This window comes from Jaculus jaculus, chromosome 7 (assembly GCF_020740685.1).
Source record: "Jaculus jaculus isolate mJacJac1 chromosome 7, mJacJac1.mat.Y.cur, whole genome shotgun sequence".
NCBI lineage: Eukaryota > Metazoa > Chordata > Mammalia > Rodentia > Dipodidae > Jaculus > Jaculus jaculus.
Window position 1 is genome coordinate 12,231,490 of NC_059108.1, and position 21,404 is coordinate 12,252,893.

At 45.3% G+C, this 21,404-nt stretch overlaps 1 protein-coding gene across 3 annotated transcripts in view; it reads right to left on the reverse strand.

Moving 5' to 3' along the window:
* The window catches only part of Katnal1 (katanin catalytic subunit A1 like 1), an 82,123-nt gene that overhangs the window by 20,859 nt on the left and 39,860 nt on the right, over positions 1–21,404 (reverse strand). For all 3 annotated transcript variants that reach the window (XM_045154520.1, XM_004659986.2, XM_045154521.1), the window contains exons 5-8: positions 13,820–13,947; positions 13,328–13,433; positions 2,160–2,318; positions 811–937 (exon numbers count right to left, since the gene is read on the reverse strand). In XM_045154520.1, coding sequence (XP_045010455.1) covers positions 811–937; positions 2,160–2,318; positions 13,328–13,433; positions 13,820–13,947 — 520 coding nt within the window. The remainder of the gene's footprint in view (positions 1–810; positions 938–2,159; positions 2,319–13,327; positions 13,434–13,819; positions 13,948–21,404) is intronic.

Below are 21,404 nucleotides of genomic sequence, written 5' to 3' on the forward strand. Positions count from 1 at the left end.
TCTGCTTCTGCTTGCCATCTTCCCTGACACTCCCTGGTCTTACAGCCTCAGGAAAACTCCTTTGTACTTGTGAGAGAAGCAAAGTTGCGTCTTGATGGCACTTTTCAAATAGTTTAGACCTTGTGGACCCTTTAGGTGTCTCAAAACCCGGCCAGCCTGAGACTATAGAGTGAGTTCCAGATCAGCCTGGGCTAGACTGAGACACCCTGCCCCCCCCCCCAAAAAAAGGTCCCAAGACTCCTGGGACTCTAGGCCACATTTTTAGAGCCCTAGCTCTAATAGTAACTTCCTTAAGGCCATGGAAATCAATTTCTCAATAATCTAGAAGCTGGAATGGCACATGACTACACGTGATGAATGAAGGCTTTCTGAATGCACGAATAGAAGGGTAGATGAAAAACAAAAGTTACAGCCGTCTTCCAGCCCATTTGTGGTGTTTTGGGTCAGCCGTCCCCTATAAACTCATGAGTCTTGTGTACTTGGTCCTCAGCTGGTGGCAATGTGGGAGGTGAAGCCTCGCAGAGGAGGTGTGTTGTTGAGGGTTGGGGTTATGCATGTTGGGGTGAGCTCCCCTCGCCATTACCCATGTCACCCTCCTGCCGCTGCTGTCCACCCCTGCTTATGCCACGCTTTCCTGTCGTCATGAAACCTCCCCTCGAGGCTGAAAAGCAGAGTAATTTTCTCCCATCAGCTACTGGGGGTTGAGTGCTTTGTCCCAGCAATGAGAAGGTGACTACACCACCGTTCATTGAGGCCTTTCCAAGTTCAGAAAGGCAGGCATATTTGAGACGATCGCTACACATCAGTTACCATCCATCTGGATGAGGAGCTCAGCCTTGACTCTGCGACTTGCTTCGTGCTCGTCCGAGGTTCCTCTCCGGCTGCAGATAGAGTCGATTTCATCAATGAAGATTGTGGTGGGAGCATAAAACCTAGCCTTGGTGAAAATATTTTAGAAAAATATTCAATGATCTCATAAAGCAATCTGAATGTTTTAAGTAACATCTTCTTGTTTTTAAAATAATGGCAAATGGAAAATGAAAGCTGAAATTTCTCCCTACTAAAGTGCCACAACCATATGGTTATTGACATAGGTTAAATCAATTACTCATATAAGAATAAGAGAAATTCTAAAAATAAGAGGTATATGGCTGGTGGAGTTTGGGTGACAGATACATGGGGAGTCACTGTACTATTCTTTCTACTTTCATGGTTGGAAATTTCCATCATGAAAAGTAATTTATTGAACAAAGTTAAATGAGAAATCAACCTCTGCTCAAGCATGTATTCTTGCTTTAAATTTATTTTATTTATTAACAGAGACAGAGAGACAGGCAGAGAAAGAGAGAATGGGAGCACCAGGACCCTTAGCCACTGCAACTGAACACTAGACATATGTGCTACCTTGTGCATCTGGCGTCTGTGGGTGGGTCCTGGGGAATTGAACCTGTGTCCTTTAGCTTATAGGCAAGTGCCTTGACTGCCAAGCCATCCCTACACCTCAAGCACACATTCTTAACTAAATACTGCAAATCTTTTATGAAAAAGGAACCTCTATACTCAAGCATGCATTCTTCTTCTGAGAGAGATAGAAGAGAGACACAGAGAGGATGGATGCACCAGGGCCTCCAGCCACTGCAAACAAACTGCAGACACATGCGCCACCTTGTGCATCTGGTTTTACGTGGGTCCTGGGGAATTGGACCAGGGTCGTTAGGCTTTGCAGGCAAGCGCCTTAACAGGTGTGCCATCTTTCCAGCTCCAAGCATGCTTTCTTAACTAAACACTGCAAATCCTTTATGAAAAAGGAACACACTTTAATTATAGGTCAGTTTTTAGCTGGTTTTAAAACTATGTATTAAAAGACTCTTCTGCTCTCCCAGTGCTCTCCACATCCAGCAATGTCCGTCATGCACACACAGCCCCAGTCCCCTCACTCCTGCTGGACAGGACATCAAAGGGCGTTCTTGCATCTCCAAGAGAAGACACACCAACTACCCCACAAAATGCACTGTCACTAGTGTGTCCTCTACCACTAAAGGACAACCATGATGCTGTTCCAGAAAAGATTCCTTAGTGAACGCACCATATGACAGGCAGGGGATTACACAGCCACACAAGCAGTACTTGGTTGGAAATCCGGAAACATCATCACTCACCATTTCAAACAACAGACGGACTAACTTCTCAGATTCACCTCGGTATTTAGATGTCAGCGTGGAAGAGGAGACGTTGAAGAACGTTGTACCGCATTCAGTGGCAACAGCCTTAGCTAGCATTGTCTTACCAGTGCCTGGGGGTCCCACCATCAGCACACCCTGAAATGTCAAGACCAGTTAAGCAGCTGACCAGATTGAAATACTTTTCAACTATTAATTATCAACTGCTAATGTTGAAGCTCGTGAAGACTTTCCCATCAAAGTAAAACTCAATTGTCACACAATGTGTTTGGCAAAAGCACCATTTATAGATTAACAAAAAGAAAACAGTTTTCATAAAATGTCTCAAATCAGAGCTAGTCAGAGATATGTTAATAAATTTGGGCTGAGACAGAGGTGGATATGGCGGCACGTGCCTATGACCTAAGCGTGGAGAAGTGGAGACTGCGAGCTCAGAGGTGGAGGCTAGCCCAGGCGACAGTGTGTTTCGTCTCACAAAAGCAAAATGAAGGTAAGATGGGAGAACAAAGACAGTGGGGTGTGGTGGCGTACCCCTTTAATTCCAGCACTTGGGAGACAGAGGTAAGCGGACTGCTGTGAGTTCAAGGCCAGCCTCAGACTACATAGTGAAGTCCCAGTCAATCTGAGCTAGAATGAGACCCTGCCTTGAAAAACCAAGAACTAGGACCACCACAACAAAAACTTTCCTGTATATTTAGAGAGAACGTCTCTTGGATCTACAATATTTACCTAGGAGCTGGGGAGATGTCTCAGCAGTAAACACACCTGAGTTCAGATCCTGAGCACTCACATCAGATGCTGTGCGTGGGGGAGCGGACCTGAGGGCCCAGCACAGGCGCGGCAGACGAGGATCCCTGCGGCTCGCTGGCTAACAAGGCTAGCTGAACTGGCAATCTCCAGGGTTAGTGAGAAATTCAGTCTCAAAAAGTAAGGTGGAGAATGATAAAGGAAGACATGCAGTGTCCACCTCTAGCCTCTACCTACATGCACCTGTATACACATGTCTACATGCACACACATGCTCACCACAACACACACAAGTAAGGTGTTTGTGCATGACTTTAGAGTAATTGCTGACTAAATACAATGAAAGTATAAATTCCACTCCATGCAGAACCATACATTCCTTGCACTCTAAAGGGCAAATCCTAGCTTCTAGAAGTGATTTATACTGCATAGCTTTTAGTCAAAAATAGAACTCCAGCTGGGTGGTGCACGCCTTTAATCCCAGCACTTGGGAGGCAGTGGTAGGAGGATCACCATGAGTTTGAGGCCACCCTGAGACTCCACAGTGAATTCCAGGTCAGCCTGGGCTACAGCAAGACCGGACCTTGAAAAAGAACAACAAAAATAATAGGTACAAGTAACTCTAACTGTGCTGAAGAGCTAACAAGTGACACGCAGACCCCGCGATGCTGGGGCTGTGCCAGTCCCGCGCTCTGGCTCTCACACACGGCAGTGGGGTTTGCGTTTTGTTTTGTTTGTTTCCAGGTAGGGTCTCGCTCTAGCCCAGGCTGACCTGGAATTCACTCTGTAGTATCAGGGTGCCCTCGAGCTCACTGCAATCCTCCTACCTCTACATTCTGAGTGCTGGGATTAAAAGCGAGCGCCACCACGCCCGGCAAGATTTTCATCTGCATGGTGTTGGGGGGGGGGAGGCAAGCCATTCATGCAGTCAAGCCTCTTTTCCCAACTGGCTCCTGGGCCTTCTTAAACCCTCAAGGAGAGACCTTGTGTTCCTGAGGTAGATAACCACATAGATGACCAAACAGCTTGAATTACACCCCAGTCCAGCCCTGTCAACGTTAACAGAGGACATGGTCCCTGGAGAGGTAACACCAGCAGGTGGTTCAAACCCCAGCCAGGGTGGGTTAGTCAAGAGGAGTTGGAGCTCAAATCAGAGGTAGGCTAGGTTTAGTTTACCAAGGTTGTCTGGCAGTGTAACAGAATTAGAGATGGCGCAACCCTTCAGGAGTCTCCCCTGTGGCCACCTCCTCCTCTTCCTCTCCTTCCTCCCGCCTTCAAGGGCGGCACTTGCACACCAGGCGCCATTACTGCCTGTCTTCCTGTGCTCTCCTCTGCTAGAGAGTGGATTTCCAGGGTCCTTAGTTTGGCCAACTTGGGATGAAAGAAAAAAGCAGTCATTTTAAAATCAAGATGTTGCTACTTGCTCAGCCAGCCCGGGCTGGGGATCTGGGTCGGCTGGTCGAGCTCTTCCCTGGCATGCACAGAGCCCTGGGTTCTATCCTCAGCATTATACAAACCCGTAATCCCAACACTCGGGAAGTGGAGGCAGGAGGGCCAAAAGCTCAAGGTCGTCCTCAGCTACGTGGTGAGTTCCAGGCCAGCCTGGGATATGTGAGGCCCTGACAATGATTTATCTCTTGTGCTTTAACATGGATAGGCAACAAGGGTAAGTGGATACCCAAAGGAAAGAAGACAGACAAAAAAATGAAGGCAGAGATGCAAAGCACTGTTCTATCACTGTCCTAGAACGAAATGCAAGTCCATTCTATTCAGAAACAGAAAAGGATGGACCACCCAGTGAAGACACAGACTGGCTAAAACTGCTGGTGAACTCAGAGGAATATAAGACTCAGTTGCTCCAAGCAGATAAAGAAAAAATTATTAAGGGACTTAATGACTCATGGTACCTGGGAAAGAGATAGGAACTGTTCTAGGCACTGTGCCACTGGGGAAAAGGTGCCAAAGTCCACAATCCAGAGTCATCAAGGCCTGTCTGCTCTGTCTCCATAATCACCCAAGAGACGAACAAGCTACCTCCTCTCCTAACCTAGGACAAAGGATAAACACAGTCTGAGGAAGATGAACAAATGCATGCTGTTCCAATGCTTCTCTGTCAGATATTGCTGTCACTATCACTTCTGACACCTTGTCAAGGTAGGGAGAGGCCTGCCCCTCAAGATAGATAGAGGCCTATTCCGCTCTTTCAACACTAAAAGAATTTACATTATCCCCTGAAATGAAGGCTTCCTTCTCCATCTTCACAGCCTCAAAAGCATCTTGAAGACATGCCACTCACACCTGTCTGCCAACTGTGAAGACCTCACAGTTCTCTTCAAGCAAGAGAAGAGGATGTCCTAACTTCTCAAACGCCAAGATACGTCTTATTCATAAGTCTTTCAGTAGCTGTAACCTTCCTAATGTTGTAGGTTTCCTCATCACTGTTTTCTGTCATTGGTGGTATGAAACATACTCAATGATTAAGCCTCACACTATTTTCCTTTTCATCTATCCCATCACTGGATTCTTTTTTGAAATTGTTCTTCGGTATTCCGCTATGTTCTCAATATATAGCCATCAGCACATTCTTACAGCCAGAGGGAGCCACTCCCAAACCCAAGTTAAAGGGAAGACAGCTGCAGTAGGAGACGGAAGCTCCTGACATCCCGCAGCCAAGGGAGACCAGCCTGCCGCAAGCTGCCTGGGTCAACTCAGACAAATTCAAGACAGAATTAAGAAGTTAACGAAGCATCTTACCTCTGGGGGCAGCTGCATAGGACGGACGCCCTGGGGTAGGTATGGTCATAGCTTTTCAGGATCTTGCCCTTTGGTTAGAGGCACTGGTTGGCATAATCGTGTTACTCTTCTTTGTCTGCATTTTTAACCTCATAAAATTGTGTCTTCTAGAGTAAGCAAACTCCTGTGATATAAGGATTCCAGCCCATCTCTACTGGGGGGTTCCAGACCCTTATCTGCCACCACTGGGCAGAAGGCAGTTCTGTGGTCCCTCTTAGGAGGAGGCTGTACCTCTCAGAAACATGGACACCCTTCCAGGAGACAACGGACCATATCCTTCAGCCCTGAAAGGTTTCTGCGCCCAGCTCCATAAAAACAAAAAGTACACCTCTTAACTAAAAAATAGTTTACAGCTAAAAAAGTAAACAATAATTTGACTTGCTGGAAAAATGTCAAAAAGCTTGCTCAACATAAACCTTCAATTTACTTCAAATATGTGTGTGTGTGTGTCTGTATATTCAAACTGCAAGCTACAGTATGAAGACAGAATACAATATCCCTTTTCTTCAATTTTATCCATCTCTATAATTCTAGATAACCAAATTTGTGAATCCTGGGCTGGAGGGATGGCTTAGCAGTTAAGGCACTTGCCTGCAAAGCCAAAGGGCTCAGGTCTGATTACCCAGGACCCACGTAAGCCAGATGTACATGGGGGTGTATGCATCTGGAGTTCTTCTGCAATGGCTGGAGGCCCTGGCGTGCCCATTCTTTCTCTCTCTCTCTGCCTATTTCCGTATCTCTCTTTCAAATAAATAAATAAAATAAAATATTTAAACTTATGAATCCTACATTCTTGAATTATTAAACAATTTGGAGAGAAATACTATAATGTCGTCTTACCCCACATTCCCCTGATGAAGGCAGAAGCAGCAGGATCGTCAAGGAGCGCGAAAGCCCGAGACAGCGGCTCAAAGAGTGAAGCGCCCGGGCTGGGCTCTCCTCACCGCCTCCCCCACTGGTGGACCAGACCTCCTACCGGGGAAGGGAAGCTGGAATCCTGCAACAAGCCCACTGCTGCCGCGGCCAAACACCCTACTCAGGAGCCTCCTGCGTCCCTCACATGACCAGCGGAGAGCTCAGGTGGCTGAAATGCCGCAGGAAAGGAGTCCATGCCGCACACCCCGTTACCACACTCCACGAGCAAAGCTGCCACTGCCAGGGGCCATCTTGAAGCTGGACTCGCTGCGGGGTGCTCCCGCCCCGAGGGTGGAAGGACGCCTTCGCGTGCCTCTACTCTCGACCTCGGCTCTCATTCTACCTGGTCCGCTCAAGCGGCCTGTGCTCTGTGTTACATAAAATGTAGACCAAGAAGAAAAGCCAAGACCGTGGATTCTCCCACCCCTCACTATGCCCTGGCCCCTGGGGAACAGATGGAGTGACGGACACAAAGGCCACACACAGGCAGCAACCCCAAACACACACATGCCAGCCTAGCTTTACTGCCAGCCGGGCCTGACCCCTCTGGAGAACCCACTCCTCAGCTGCCAGGACACAGCACCTCTGAGTAACCGACAGCTCCAGAGCTAGCCAGATGGCAGCCTCGTCCCCCAGAAAACCGTATACCACTGTAGTCACAAACACGCCCAAGCTGGTCCCCTGACACAACCACAGATGTTGCTGACAAAGGTCACAGCTGAAAAAGCCTGACAGAAACCCCACCACTTTGTCCATCCAGAATTAGAGCTAACAGACCATACCCACCCACCCAGCATCCACCGCGGGGAGAAAAAAAGACAAAAACCTCCATAAAAATCAGAAAAAGCAACTAGTGCATTAGCTGCAGGTATCCATGTGCTGCACAAGAAGTATCCCCCCCCCCACTAATTCCCCAGTTAACTCCTCAGTAACGGATCCCAGAGAAAATGAGATTTAAGAAATATTTTGCACACACTTCTGCCCGAGATTCCTTGGTAGTATGTCAATGGAAGACCTTTGTTGCCATCACATCACCAGGGTTCTGGCTGTCCCCAACATGCATGAGTGCATTTTCCATTCATATTGGCCACACGGGTGTCCAAATTGGCAGTGACTTCTGGGAGCTCCACTAGTGGCATGTGGCACCCAGACCAATGATGGCCAAATGCCAGGTGACGAGGCCAACGGAGGAGGAGATGGCTCCTTCTACACCTGCAGGGCACAGCCGCTGGCAAGCATGCGACCTGCCCAGGGCAGTGTCTGTACACCTGAACCACAGTCACGGACGGAGGTGACACTGGTACCTACGGCCAGTTCTTCCACCCAGAGCAGCTCCTCACAGGTAAGGAAGATGCTGCCAATAACCAGTCTGTGGTGAGGACATGGCAGCATTGGCAAAAGGGTTGCTGACCTGATCTCAGACAGAACCTAGAAGCTGGGTGACCAGTACACAGGTTTTCAGGGACTGTTTCCCAAAGCTTTTGTGTGGGAAGTGGCTGGGGTTCACCTCTCTGTCGACAGACCAGCTCTCTGCTGATTACAGCAAGAAGTACAGGTTACAGTCCACTATTTACCCAGCCCCTCAGATTTCCCCCCTTTCAGGTGAGCCCTACGACTCCATCTCCACCCCCCACCACCCAGAAGCCTGCATGGTGGACAGTGAGGCTACTGTGACAGCTGTCACAGGATGCACAGTACGGAGCACCCAGCCTGAACTAACCTCCCAGCTCATCGGCCAGACTGTCTGCTGGCCCAGCTTCCTCTGATTGGATGGAGCCATGAAATTTGATCTGACAGAATTTCAGACCAACCTGGTGCCCTACTTCCACATCCAGTTCTCTCTGGCCACATATATCCCTATTATGTTCACTGACAAAGCCAACCATGGCAGCTTTGGTAGCAGAGATCACCAATGCCTGCGCCGAGCCAGCCGATCAGATGGGAGCTGTGGCCTTTGCAATGGTAAATACATGGCTTGCTACCTGCTGCCTGCTGCACTGTGTTGATGTGATTCTCAAACATGTCAATGCTGCCACTGCCCCCATCACAGCATCCGGCTTGAGGACCAGTGTCTCCATGGCTTCAAGCCTGGCATTTATTACTAACCTCCCACCATGACACGTGGTAGAGACCTGGCCCAGGTACAGTGCCGCGGGCACGCTGGGCAGTGTATGCTATATGCTGTCTGTGGAGAGGGCATGGAGGAAGGGGTTTTCTGAGGCCCAAGAGGACCTGTCCTCCCTGGAGAAGATGGCAAAGCTGGCACTGGAGTAGATGGAGGGGCCTTAATATTAGCCATGTTCAGCAATTCTATACTCCATGGTCTTGGAACTCTTTTTTCTGTTTTATGGAAAACGATAACATGAGCAGAGGGTGGATATCACCCCCTGGCCAACATAAGGTGGACCATATCAGCAGGAGTGTGCCCAGCACTGGCAAGGGGAAATGGCTATAACACCCATCAGCCCGCCCCCAACAATCCACTCCCTCCAAGAGGCGTTAATTCCCAAATCTGCATCAGCTGGGAACCTAGCATTCAGAACACCTAAGTTTATGGGGGACACCTGAATCAAACATCCACACATAGTATAGCAGACAGCTTCAGGTTTGCTGAAATGAACTTCCAGACCAGGCACAGTTATGGAGGAAGGGATTTGTTGAAGGTTACATATCCAGGGGAAGTTCCATAATGGCAGAAGAAGTTGGGCCCCTCTTAAAGGACCAGGCAAAGAGAGAAAAAGCCAAAAGCCACACAGCACAGCACACTTCAGGAACTCTAGCTAGGCACACTTTGCATATCTTTAGATTGAAATCTCAAACCCACCTTAAGATCTGCCCAGTGACACTGCCTCCATCCAGATAGCTATAAATGCAAAACTACAAACTAATAAAACACTAACTATATTGGGGGCCATTTATTCAAACTACCACATGTGGGTACTGGGGACTCGAATCCAGGCTGTCAGTCTTTGCAAGCAACAGCCTTTAACACTCTGAGCCATCTTTCCAGCCTCCAAATTCAATACTTCTTTGACAAGAGCTCTCAAAAAATTAAGCACAGAAAGAATATACTTTAATACAAATAAAGCCATGTTTGACAAACTCACAGTGTCATACTCAATTGGCATAAGTTGAAAACATTGCCTCAGAAACCTGACACAAGAATGCCCTCTCTTACCAGTCATATTCAGCATGGTACTGTAAGGCTTACCCCACAGTAATTAAAAAGGAAAGACAAATTATACGGACAGAAGTCAAACTAGTGCTTCTTTCAATATTACAAACTTTTATATAAACAAAACCAAAGATACCACTAAAATATTATCAGCTCCAGTAAAGGAACCAACAAAGACTAAGGACACAGGAGCACACATCAGGAAAGGGACAGCCTCTCTTTGGTGACTGGGAGGGAAAGCTATTTGCAGATAGGAGGCAGCTACCCCCACCTCTTGCCACATGTAAGTGCCAAAAAGTGGATCAAAAATTCTCAAACCAGTAAGGTAAAAAGGAGACATAAAGGGTACAGAAAGGAAGGGAGGAGGATACTTATAGGTTGATATTGTATATATGTAATTACAATGATTGTAATGGGGAGGTAATATGATGGAGAATGGAATTTCAAATGGGAACGTGTGGGGGTGGGGAGGGAGGGAATTACCATGGGATATATTTTATAATCATGGAAAATGTTAATAAAAATTTAAAAAAAATTAAAAAATAATTCTCAAACCATAAAACTACCAAAAACAAACAACAAAAAAAAATCCAGCAAAAATACCTTAGGAGGGGCTGGAGAGATGGCTTAGCAGTTAAACGCTTGCCTGTGAAGCCTAAGGACCTCGGTTCAAGGCTCGATTCCCTAGGACCCACGTTAGCCAGATGCACAATGGGGCGCATGCATCTGGAGTTCATTTGCAGTGGCTGGAAGCCCTGGCTCTGTCTGCCTCTCTCTCTGTCTGTTGCTCTCAAATAAATGAACAAAAAATATTTTTAAATAAAAAAAAAAACAAAAAAATACTGTAGGACATTGGTCTAGACAAAGACTTTTTTTGGATATAACCTCAAAAGCTCTTAGAAAAATTAACAAAGGGCATTGTGTCAAATTTAAAAGCTTCTAGGGGCTTGGGGAGATTGCATAGTGCTTAAGGGTACTGCTTGCAAAGCCTATCAGCTGGGTTCAATTCCCTAGCACCCACATAATTCCACATCCAAAGTAGTGCATGGATCTGGCATTCCTTTACAGCAGCAGAAGAGCCTGGCACATCCACAAATATGTGCATGTACACACACACACACACACACACACACACACACACGTAATAAAATAAAAATTCAGACAGCTTCTACACAGCAAACAAAATAACTCACACAGCTTTAAAAAAAGAAACTACAGCATGGAAGAAAATACTAGACAACCACTTATCTAGATTACATATGGAACTCAAACGACTCAGTGCAAGCTCACCAAGGAAAATCACCTTCACAGATATTTCAAAAGAAAATATACAAATGGCAAACAAGTACAACAAAAATACTCAACATCATTTGACTGTCGGGGGAATGCAAATCAAAATGACAATAAGGTATCACCTCATCCAAGATAGAAGGGCTGTTATCAAATACAACAGACAAAATGACTAACAAGAAAAAAAGATTTTTTAAAGGGCTGGAGAGATGGCTTAGTGGTTAAGCGCTTGCCTGTGAAGCCTAAGGACCTCGGTTCGAGGTTCGATTCCCCAGGACCCACGTTAGCCAGATGCACAAGTGGGCACACGCATCTGGAGTTCGTTTGCAGTGGCTGGAGGCCCTGGCGCGCCCATTCTCTTTGTCTCTCTGCCTTCACTCTGTAGTCTCAGGGTGGCCTTGAACTCTCAGCAATCCTCCTACCTCTGCCTCCCGAGTGCTGGGATTAAAGGCATGCACCACCACGCCCGGCTAAGATTTTTTAAAAAAACAAGTGCTGGTGAGGAAATGGAGCAAGGGCAAGTCCTACACTCTGTCTGCCACTACGGGAACAGTACAGAGGTTTCAAATCTTTAGAAAGAAAACTGCCCCCCCCCCCCGCCTGTCATTCCAACCCCGAGGGCCGCGCAGTTCTCCCCTTCACAGTCACCCCAGCCGTCAGCCAGGGCGGCGCGGAACGAGGCAGGCGCAGAGGCGGCGGTTGCTCTCGCTGACGCAGAGCAGGCTCGCCAGAAGCCCGGGAGCATGGTGGCCGCGAAGAAAGGACTCCAGAGCGGGTAACGGATTTCTCTTCCTCTCTTTCCAGCTTTTCAGCACACAACAGAGGAGGCACCAGGCAGAGGAACAGCCTGCTAGCTAAGCAGGAAGGGCAAATGGGCGGCCGCTTTCCTTTCCTTCTGCTGGCTGGGCAGGGAAAGCAAGGGTCGGCCTCCTCCAGACCACGCAGGCCGCCGCGGAGACGGGAACCTGCAGGCGGCCCGGGAGACTCTTTAACAAGCCAAAAGGAACACGCTAGATCAGGATGAATGCGTGCTAGAGGGTTTCAAGCTCTTGAGAGGGAAAGCAAGCTGGACACAAACAAGCACTCTGCTGACGTCTGGGAATTATACTGAGCCTAGGTGACAAACAACATATTTAATGAGTAGTCAGAAATGGTTAAGCTGCTAAAAACGTATTTAATCAAAAAATACATAAGATTATACACCACTGCTGTTGACTTTGCTTAAGTTCTTATGTACATAAACAGACATCCAGAAAAATGTGTGTGTGGGGAGGGGGTATGTGTGCTCTCCTGTGTGTGGATACAGGAGGGCGCACGTGCATGTGTGTACAGGTGCTCTGCTGTGTGGATACATACGTATGTACGTATAGTATGTGTATGTGTGTACGGTATGTGCTCTCCTGCGTGTGGATACAGGTGGCTGCATGGGTGTGTATGTGTGTACAGTATGGGCTCGCATGTGCATGTGCTCTCCTGTGTGTGGATGCAGGTGGCTGCATGGGTGTGTATGTGTGTACAGTATGTGTTCGCATGTGTATGTGCTCTCCTGTGTGTGGATGCAGGTGGCTGCATGGGTGTGTATGTGTGTACAGTATGTGTTCGCATGTGTATGTGCTCTCCTGTGTGTGGATGCAGGTGGCTGCATGGGTGTGTATGTGTGTACAGTATGGGCTTGCATGTATATATGCTCTTTTGTGGGTGCATGTGGAAGCCAAGGGCTGGCCGCTCATGTCGTCCTTTGCTCTCCAGCTTTGTTTAGTCAGACTCAGTCTCTCACTTGGACCCAGAGCTCACCAATTTGGCTAGGCCAGCTAGCTGGCCCCAAGGGCTCTGTCTTCACCTCCCAAGCACTGGGACTGCTGGAGGCCACCACACCTGCTTGGCATTCATGGGGTGCAGGGATGTGAACTCAGATCCTCATGCTTCCCTGGCAAGTGCTTTACCAGCTAAGCCATCTCCTCAGCCCGAGAAAATTCTTAAATCAACCTCCAGCTGAGCACCTGAGAGGTGACTCTAAAGACAACAGTTTCAACACGGGCCAACCTCTCCTGCCATGAAGCTGCAGCGCTTCAACGAACTTCGGGATCTACCCCAGGTGTCTCGGGTCTGTTCAAACCTCCCCCACCTTAACAGGCTGTGCTAAACACATAAAAAGTGATGGCAGCATCGCCTTTCATTGTCACGCGAACAGCATTCGTACTTCAAAACCAGTGTAACAAATTCTCACCTTCCATGGCCTCCTAATGCCTTTGAAAAAGTCAGGCATCCACATCGGAAGAACAACAGCTTCCCTTAGCAACTTCTTAGCTTCCTCCAGATCTGCTATGTCGTCCCTTTGAAAGAGGAAAGTCTCATGTTTATTTAAGGTACAGGTACACCTTTGATCTATGGTCAAAACTAATCTACATTTTTTCACTTACCAAATTATTCTTGTATTAAGACATTTCTCTAATTCTTAATGTATAAAATGACTGGCAAAAGCGTATTATAGTTATTAACCAGAACATGTTATTTGGCTAATGAATTCTGTCAGTATGTTAATGATAAATTAACATGCAAAGTATCCTTGGCTAGACTCTGGCAGAGCTGCTCTGTATGTCCGTAGTTCACATGAAGGCATCACCAGTAGACTACTGGATAGGAAAAGAAGAGTCACAGCAAGCCCACTGGTGACTTATCCTCTCCTCTACTTGAATTCAAGCACTCAGAAGACCCTCACCAGTGAATGCTAGGGTTCCTGGACACAATGTCTCTCTCAAGGGCTTCCACCAGGTCCTTATCATATCCAGCACCATCAAATTTTGGAATTTCACCATCATTTGCACCATCTTGTATATTTTTCCTTCCCTGAGGATATAGATAAAAAGTCATGGTTAATAACAAAACAGCTTTAATTAACATCATTAAGTTTTCAAAATACAATGTAATTTGTGAGTGATGTGTTGCTAGGAATAGAACTCAGAGCATTGTACATGCTAGGCAAGTGCTCTACCACTGAGCTACATCCCAAGCCCATGTAATTACTTTTCTTATAATCTAAAAATAGTAATTTCTGATTGCCCAAATGCCATCTTACTCTATTTAATTATCACAAATAGAGCAGGAAGACTAAAATAGTCATTACTAGGTCCCAACACACTGGGAAAGACTACCTCTTAATTGGTAGATTCAAAAGGTATGTATCTCCTGGTGTGGTGGGAGACGCCTTTAATCCCAGCATTCAGGAGGCAGAGGCTCGCTATGAGTTCCAGGCCACCCTGAGACTCCATAGTGAATTCCAGGTCAGCCTAGGCTAGAGAGAGACCCTACCGTGAAAAACCAAAAAGGTATGCACCACTACTAGGAAACAATAATGGTATTAATGTACAAGACGAAAGTCAGTTACTGAGAAATTACTGTGTGGCAGAAAATCTCGATATATTATCTCATTTAATACAGCAGCAGTATATGGTGTTACTATTTCCCTTCTTTTTGTAGATACGGGCACTAGGCCTCACAAGAGAATCACTTCTTAGTCTTGTGGCTAAGGTTAAATGTACAGGTAAGCTGGGCAATGTAGGGAGAGATCATTTCGCCTCTATTACTAGCCCTCCACCCCTTGCCACAACTCCCTTCTGCCCAGCTCTTCAGTTTCTTCCTTTTCCTCACTTTTAGTCACACTCACTAAAGGACTTTTTTTTTTGAAGTGGGGTTTCACTCCAGCCCAGGCTGACCATGAATTCACTATGGAGTCTCAGGGTGGCCTCGAACTCACAGTGATCCCACTACTTCAGCCTCCCGAGTGCTGGGATTAAAGGAGTGCACCACCACGCCCAGCATAATCATATTACTAAGACCATTAAAGCAAATACTTTACTCTAAATTTTTCCTTCACTAACCTTGTAGCTTGGCTGTGGGGGAATGATTCTGTGTTAAAGGCACTGGCTTGCAAAGCCTGCCAATCTAGGTTCAATTCCCCAAATGTGTACATAAAGCCAGACGTACAACATGGGACATGTATTTGCAGTTCATTTTCAGTAGGAAGTGGCCTGGGCATTCCCATCTTCTTGTCTTCTCTCTTCTCTCTCTCCCAGTCCCTCCTTATCTCTTTCTCTCAAACAAATAAAGATTTTTTAAGGAGATAATATTATGACTTAAAAAGAAAGAATTCTAGGCTACTGTTTCTACGAGCTATGGGGTTCTGCCAAGATTTGCTCACACTGAAGAGCCGAGTGTTGAGCTGCACTGAATTCTCAGAGACATTTCAACTACAGGAACTAGTTTATTAGGTAGAGCCAAATTCCTTCTCAGAGCTTCAGCCCTCATTCACTGTCTGATGTGCACAGGAAGGTAAAGTGCTCAAAACGAGCCAATCTCCTCTACAGGAAGTGGGAAAGAGACAGCAGAACCAGAGGAACTGGTTGGATCGGCTTAAGTGCCAAAAGGGGACCAAATGGCTCCCTTGGCAGATATTCCAGTTCTTTTAGCCCCAAGGTGAATAACCAAACAGTGATCTAGTGACCTGACCTCAAAAATTCTTTTATCCAGGAAACATGACAGTTGTATAAAGTTAAAAGTTTAGAAATTCAATTGGCATAGAATGATATTAAAATGAGTGAATTTCAGATATAATGACCCAACAGACCTAACATTAACAAATGTAAAATGAGCTCTTCCCAGGATCAAAACAAAGCCACTTCAGACAGATCATTGAGAACATGCACTAAGTTTACAATATTTTTAATTTTTATTTATTTATTTATTTATTAGAGACACAGAGAGAGAACGGGCGTGCCAATGCATTGCAGTGCCAGCCATTGCAAATGAACTCCAGACGCATGCACCACCATGTATATCTGGCTTATGTGAGAACTGAAGAGTCAATCAAACCTGGGTCCTTAAGCTTCCCAGGCAAGCGCCTTAACTGCTAAGCCAGCTCTCCAATCCAGTTTACAGTATTTTAAAACAAGCCTACTGAAGAGTCCAAGGAAAACAGATGTATCTAGGAGTTACAAAGTCTTCCCATGGCTTTGCAATTCGAAATTGACCAAAGTCAGTTAAAGCTCAAGTTTTATTCTAACATGAATGTCCAAGTGACAGAGAGGACTTGATAAGTGCTACACCAAGAGAAAGGAGAAGCTGCACACCTGCCTCAGAGAAACAGAGGTCAGACAGCTTTACGAAAAGAGCTGTGCATTCGGGGTCAGGGCGGTGAGTGGAGCTGCCCCACCTGCCCACATCGCACACCCAGTGTAGCGGGAACAGCAACAAGTGGACCAAGCCAACACATATCACACACTGTGAAAGAGCTGTGTTGTCCATAAAGGATACAGAGCACAGCGAACCAGCTATAGGGATGTGCCCAAAGGACTTGGGATATTATACTATAAGCACAGAAGAACAGGGATGACCCCCTTTAAATGACCATTCTGGCTACTGCAGGAGATGGAGTGGAGGGACAGAATCAAAGAAGTAATGCTGCACAGAAGAGGAAATGTGGGTCTAAGCTCACTAAACGACCTGCCCAAGAACCAAACATTTCTCGGCAGTATAGATGAGAAACTCTACCATCAGGTACTCCAATGAAGACTTAGAAAGATACTGCTTAAAATGATGAGGTGATAGAGAAAGACAACTTGATAAAACTAAAACTAAAACTGCTTCTTAAAAAAGTCTGTAAGGGGGCTGGAGAGATGGCTTAGCAGTTAAGCGCTTGCCTGTGAAGCCTAAGGACCCTGGTTCGAGGCTCGTTTCCCCAGGACCCACGTTAGCCAGATGCACAAGGGGTTGCATGCATCTGGAGTTCATTTACAGTGGCTGGAAGCCCTGGCATGTCCATTCCCTCTCTATCTGTCTTTCTCTCCCTCTCTGTCACTTTCAAATAAATAAATAAAAATGAACAAAAAATATTTTAAAAAAAAAAGTCTGTAAGGGCTGGAAAGATGGCTTGGCGGTTAAGATGCTTACCTGTGAAGCCTAAGAACTCATGTTTGACTCTCCAGGTCCCAGGAAGCCAGATGCAGTGATGCATGCAGGCAATGCCACACAGGTGCACAGGGGCACAGGCGTCTGGAGTTCATTCACAGGAGCTGAAGGCCCTGGCACACCCATTCTCTCTCTTTCTCTCTCTCTGTTGCTTTTTCTTTCTCTCTCAAAAAAAAAAAAGTCTGTAAAATGGGTGGCAACTGTTTTATTACAAATACTTAAGAGAAACTGAACAAGAATATCAAATATAAATAACTGATATATATGAATAAACCAAGTAATTAGCCACAATATCTTAAAGACCTGTTCTCAAGCAATAAAGCTAGCCTCTCCCAAGAACTATGACTATATATAAGACACATACAGTGTCACTGAAAAGAAACATTTTTTCATGAAATCAAAACACTTCAGCTTCTTTGTACTACTACCTAAACTATTCACATTTTTAAAAAAAAGCTTCCTTGGGCTGGAGAGATAGCTCAACAGTTAAGGAACTTGCCTGCAGAGCCTAATGATCCAGGTTCGATTCCCTAGTACCCACATAAAGACAGATGCATAAAGTGTCATATGTGTCTGGAGTATGTTTATAGCAGCTGGAGGCCTGGCACACCCACTGTTTCTATCTATCTCTCTTCTATATCTCTCTGCTTCCAAATAAATAAATAAATATATTTTTTAAAAGCTTCCTTAAGGATATTTTATGAGTAATGAGTAACCATTCTATCTGAAGAAAATGAGGCTCGAAGTGATTAACCAAATGCTATTCCTGTAGTCAATAGATAGATTGTCCCAAAATAAAAATCATGTTTTTTGCATTTGATAATGTAGCTTCTTACGTTGTCAGATTAAGTGACATATGGTCAGTTATTAGGTCTGTGTCATGTTTTAAAGGCATACTGGCCAATGGTGACCAGGGAAGAATGGCCTGTGGTAGTGCTCACAGGTCAGGCTATATGGAGGTGGACTGAGGAAACTAGTGAATGTAAACTGAAGAAGAAACATCAACGGAGCAACATGACCCACTAGCTTGTCCTGACTTACTCAAAAGGAAGGAGTCAGAGCCAATGCAAAGCCACAACCGAAGTGGATTTCAGGTCAGCAGAAGACTTTTCTAACAGTGGTTCTAACCAACAAAGGAGCCAGCTCCCATGTCAGGTAGTGGGCTTTACCCGACATCAGGATTACAAGCTAGCTAGCAAGAAAAGTCTCTGGCCCTCAGTGACAAGCATGTCCAAGCTGAATTAAGCTGACATGTGATTCTTCCTGAAACGACACTGCGTCTCACAGGCTCAAACTATCCTCCATTGCCTGGATTCAGTGGCCAAAACCTAGTGTAAAATTTTATGGTCAGTATCTGATTCTTTCTTTCCCTCCCCCTCTTCTGTCAGTGCTGGGGGTGGGGAATCAAACCCAGGGCCCTGTGCAGGCGGGGCAGGTGCCCTCACACTGAGGTACATCCTCAGCCAGACCCAAGTCAATCTAGTCTGGGGTCAATGCCTTCAGGCGCTTTTTATCACATGGAGCACTGATGCACAGCCCGCTCTGCTCCCACCCGTGTGAGAAGCAAGCACAGGAAAAGTAAGACAAGGTCTCCACATTGCACCCTGCCCTACGAAACACTACAGTTTCACAAAGAAAAACAGGCCGGTAAGTGCAAAACCATGTTTACTGATTTTGAGCCATGCCCTGCACTGGCATGTCAAACTCATTCAGGTTGAAATACTAAATACACAGCATTCTGCATTCTTACCAACTTACCTGTTTTCCAGCAATATTTATGAGTACTTAGAGTGTGTCAGGTTCTATTCTAAAAACAGCAAGTACGACAATAAAGCAAATGGACAGAAGAAGCATCTGACCTCAGGAGACATACGTTCAAGCTAAAGTAAAACATACGCACCTAGGAATAAACCTCACCAAGACAGGAAAAGACCTCCACAATGAAAACGTTAAGACACTGAAAGGAAACTGTAAATATACTCGACAACAGAAAGCTGCTCCATGCTCCTAGCATGGCAGAAGTAATACAGTGAGAATGGCTGTTCCCAAAAGTCATCTACAGATTCAGTGCGCTCCCATCAAAATCCCAGTAACACTCTTCACAGAACTAGAGACAACAACACAAAACTGCACGCGCAAACCCACAAGTGCATGAATCGCTGAAGCAAGGCCATGGAGAAAAGCCCCTGCTGGAAGTACACAGTAGCTGGCCTCAAATGGCACCTCAGAGCCACCGTAGCAAGGAGAGAAGGCTTGTGTCCATAGAGTTCAACCTCTTCTACAATAGTCAACATGGTATCCTTAGGCTGAGGGACTTGAATGCATCTCAATCTTGCTTAGTAAGCATTCTTAAACTTCTTTATTTATTCTTTTTTGATTGTTAATTTTGTTTATTTGTTTGTCTTTTGAGGTAAGGTCTCACTGTAGCCCAGGCTGACTTGGAATTCACCATGTAATCTCAGGGTGGCTTTGAACTCATGGTATGTGTCACCATGCCTGGCTTGATTTTTAAAATTTTATTTATTTACTTGAAAGAGAGAGAAAATTGGTGCACTAAGACCTCTAGCCACTGAAAATGAGCTCCAGATGCATGTGCCACCATGTACATTTGACTTATGTGGGTTCTGGGAAGTTGAACCTGGGTCCTTAGGCTTTGCAGGCAAGCAACTTAACCACTAAGCCATCTATCTCTCCAGTTCAAGAAAATATTTTTATTTTTTTTAATTTTATTTGGTTTTCTGAGATAGAATCTCACTCTAGCTCAGGCTGACCTGGAATTCATTATGTAGTCTCAGGGTGGCCTTGAACTCATGGTGATCCTCCTACCTCTGCCTCCTGAGTGCTGGGATTAAAGGTGTGAGCCACCATGCCTGGCCCAAGAAAGTATTTTTAAAACACCACATTTTATTCAGGTATAACAAAAATATGGGGGAAGGAAAAACCTGAGGGTTGAAGAAGGGAAAGTAAAGTAGGGAGAAGGGAGATATGCCACATGGAACCCAGAAGCCCATGTAAACGAACATGAATCTTAGATTAAAAGAAAAAAAAAACATGAAAAGAGATTTAAAAGAAACAAAAATGCACTTCTAAAAAAATTAAAGATTAATAAAAACAAGAAGTGTCCCTTCTTATGGCTGCCGGGGTGGAGAGGGAAGGGTTACCAGCAAGAAGACACATATACTGGAAAAGAAAGCCAATCATAGATTTCAGAGGCTGTATGTATGGAATATACAGAGAGGATAAGGAGCAGAGGATGTGGAGAAGAGGTTGGAAAGGGAAGGAAGCTCTATGTGCTGCGTGAGGAAGAGCAGTGGAGAGTTCACAGTAGTACACCAAGTAGAGAAAAATGTAAAACCACCCTAAAATCCAACTGAGCAATATCCAAACTCAAACAAAACCATCATGAAATATATATGCATGAGTTGAGATTTTTTTAAAAGGCACTAAAAGAATATTTTTTAATTACAGAAGTTAACCCCAACACAATTTTGGTAAAGTAAACTAAACATGTATCAAATCCAAAAAGAAAGCTACCGCATTGGTCAGCAGTTCAGCACTGGGTTTGAATTCTTTCCCTCCCTCTAATGTTTCCTTTAGCAAATAGCCCTGATAGGATGGAACATGGAGACTGTGGTACACTGAGATGTGACAAGATGGACACATCTGTTTACATCATAGAATCAGCAAACGCTACAAATCAGGGCTGATTTATTGTGTTAGCTATCAGTGATAATGCAGATTAAAATTAAAGGTGTCATCTCTATTGGTTTTACATTGTAAAAAAACGCAAAAAAATTAATATTCTGCCAATATTTGAAAATTATCCAATTTGTCAATGTTGCATAAGTCATGGCGACTGAGTGAAATTTCAACATTTCTGAAATATTTATTTATTTATTTATTTGCAAGCAGAGACAAACAGAGACAGAGTAGGTGCTCCAGGGCCTCCAGCCACTGCAAACAAACTCCAGATGCATGTGTCACCTTGTGCATCTGGCTTTATGTGGGTCCTGGGGGATTGAACTCGGTTGTTAGGTTTTGTAGGCAAGACACTATGCCATCTCTCCAGCCCTCAACATGTTTTTGTTGTTTCACTATCATCTGACTAATAAAAACAAATTATCAACCAACATTCATAGCTGTTCTTGACTCTTCTATTCATCACAATCATAGGTTGGCTGTAGAATCAAGCATTGAGCCAAAATCAGCAAAAGCATCTTGTGGAGCCCACTGGCTCCATGAATTCATACTAAATAGCAGTGGGCATTTAAAAAATATTTATTTTTTTTATTTATTTGACAGAGAAAGATGGGGGTGGGAGGGAGAGAGAATGGGCGCGC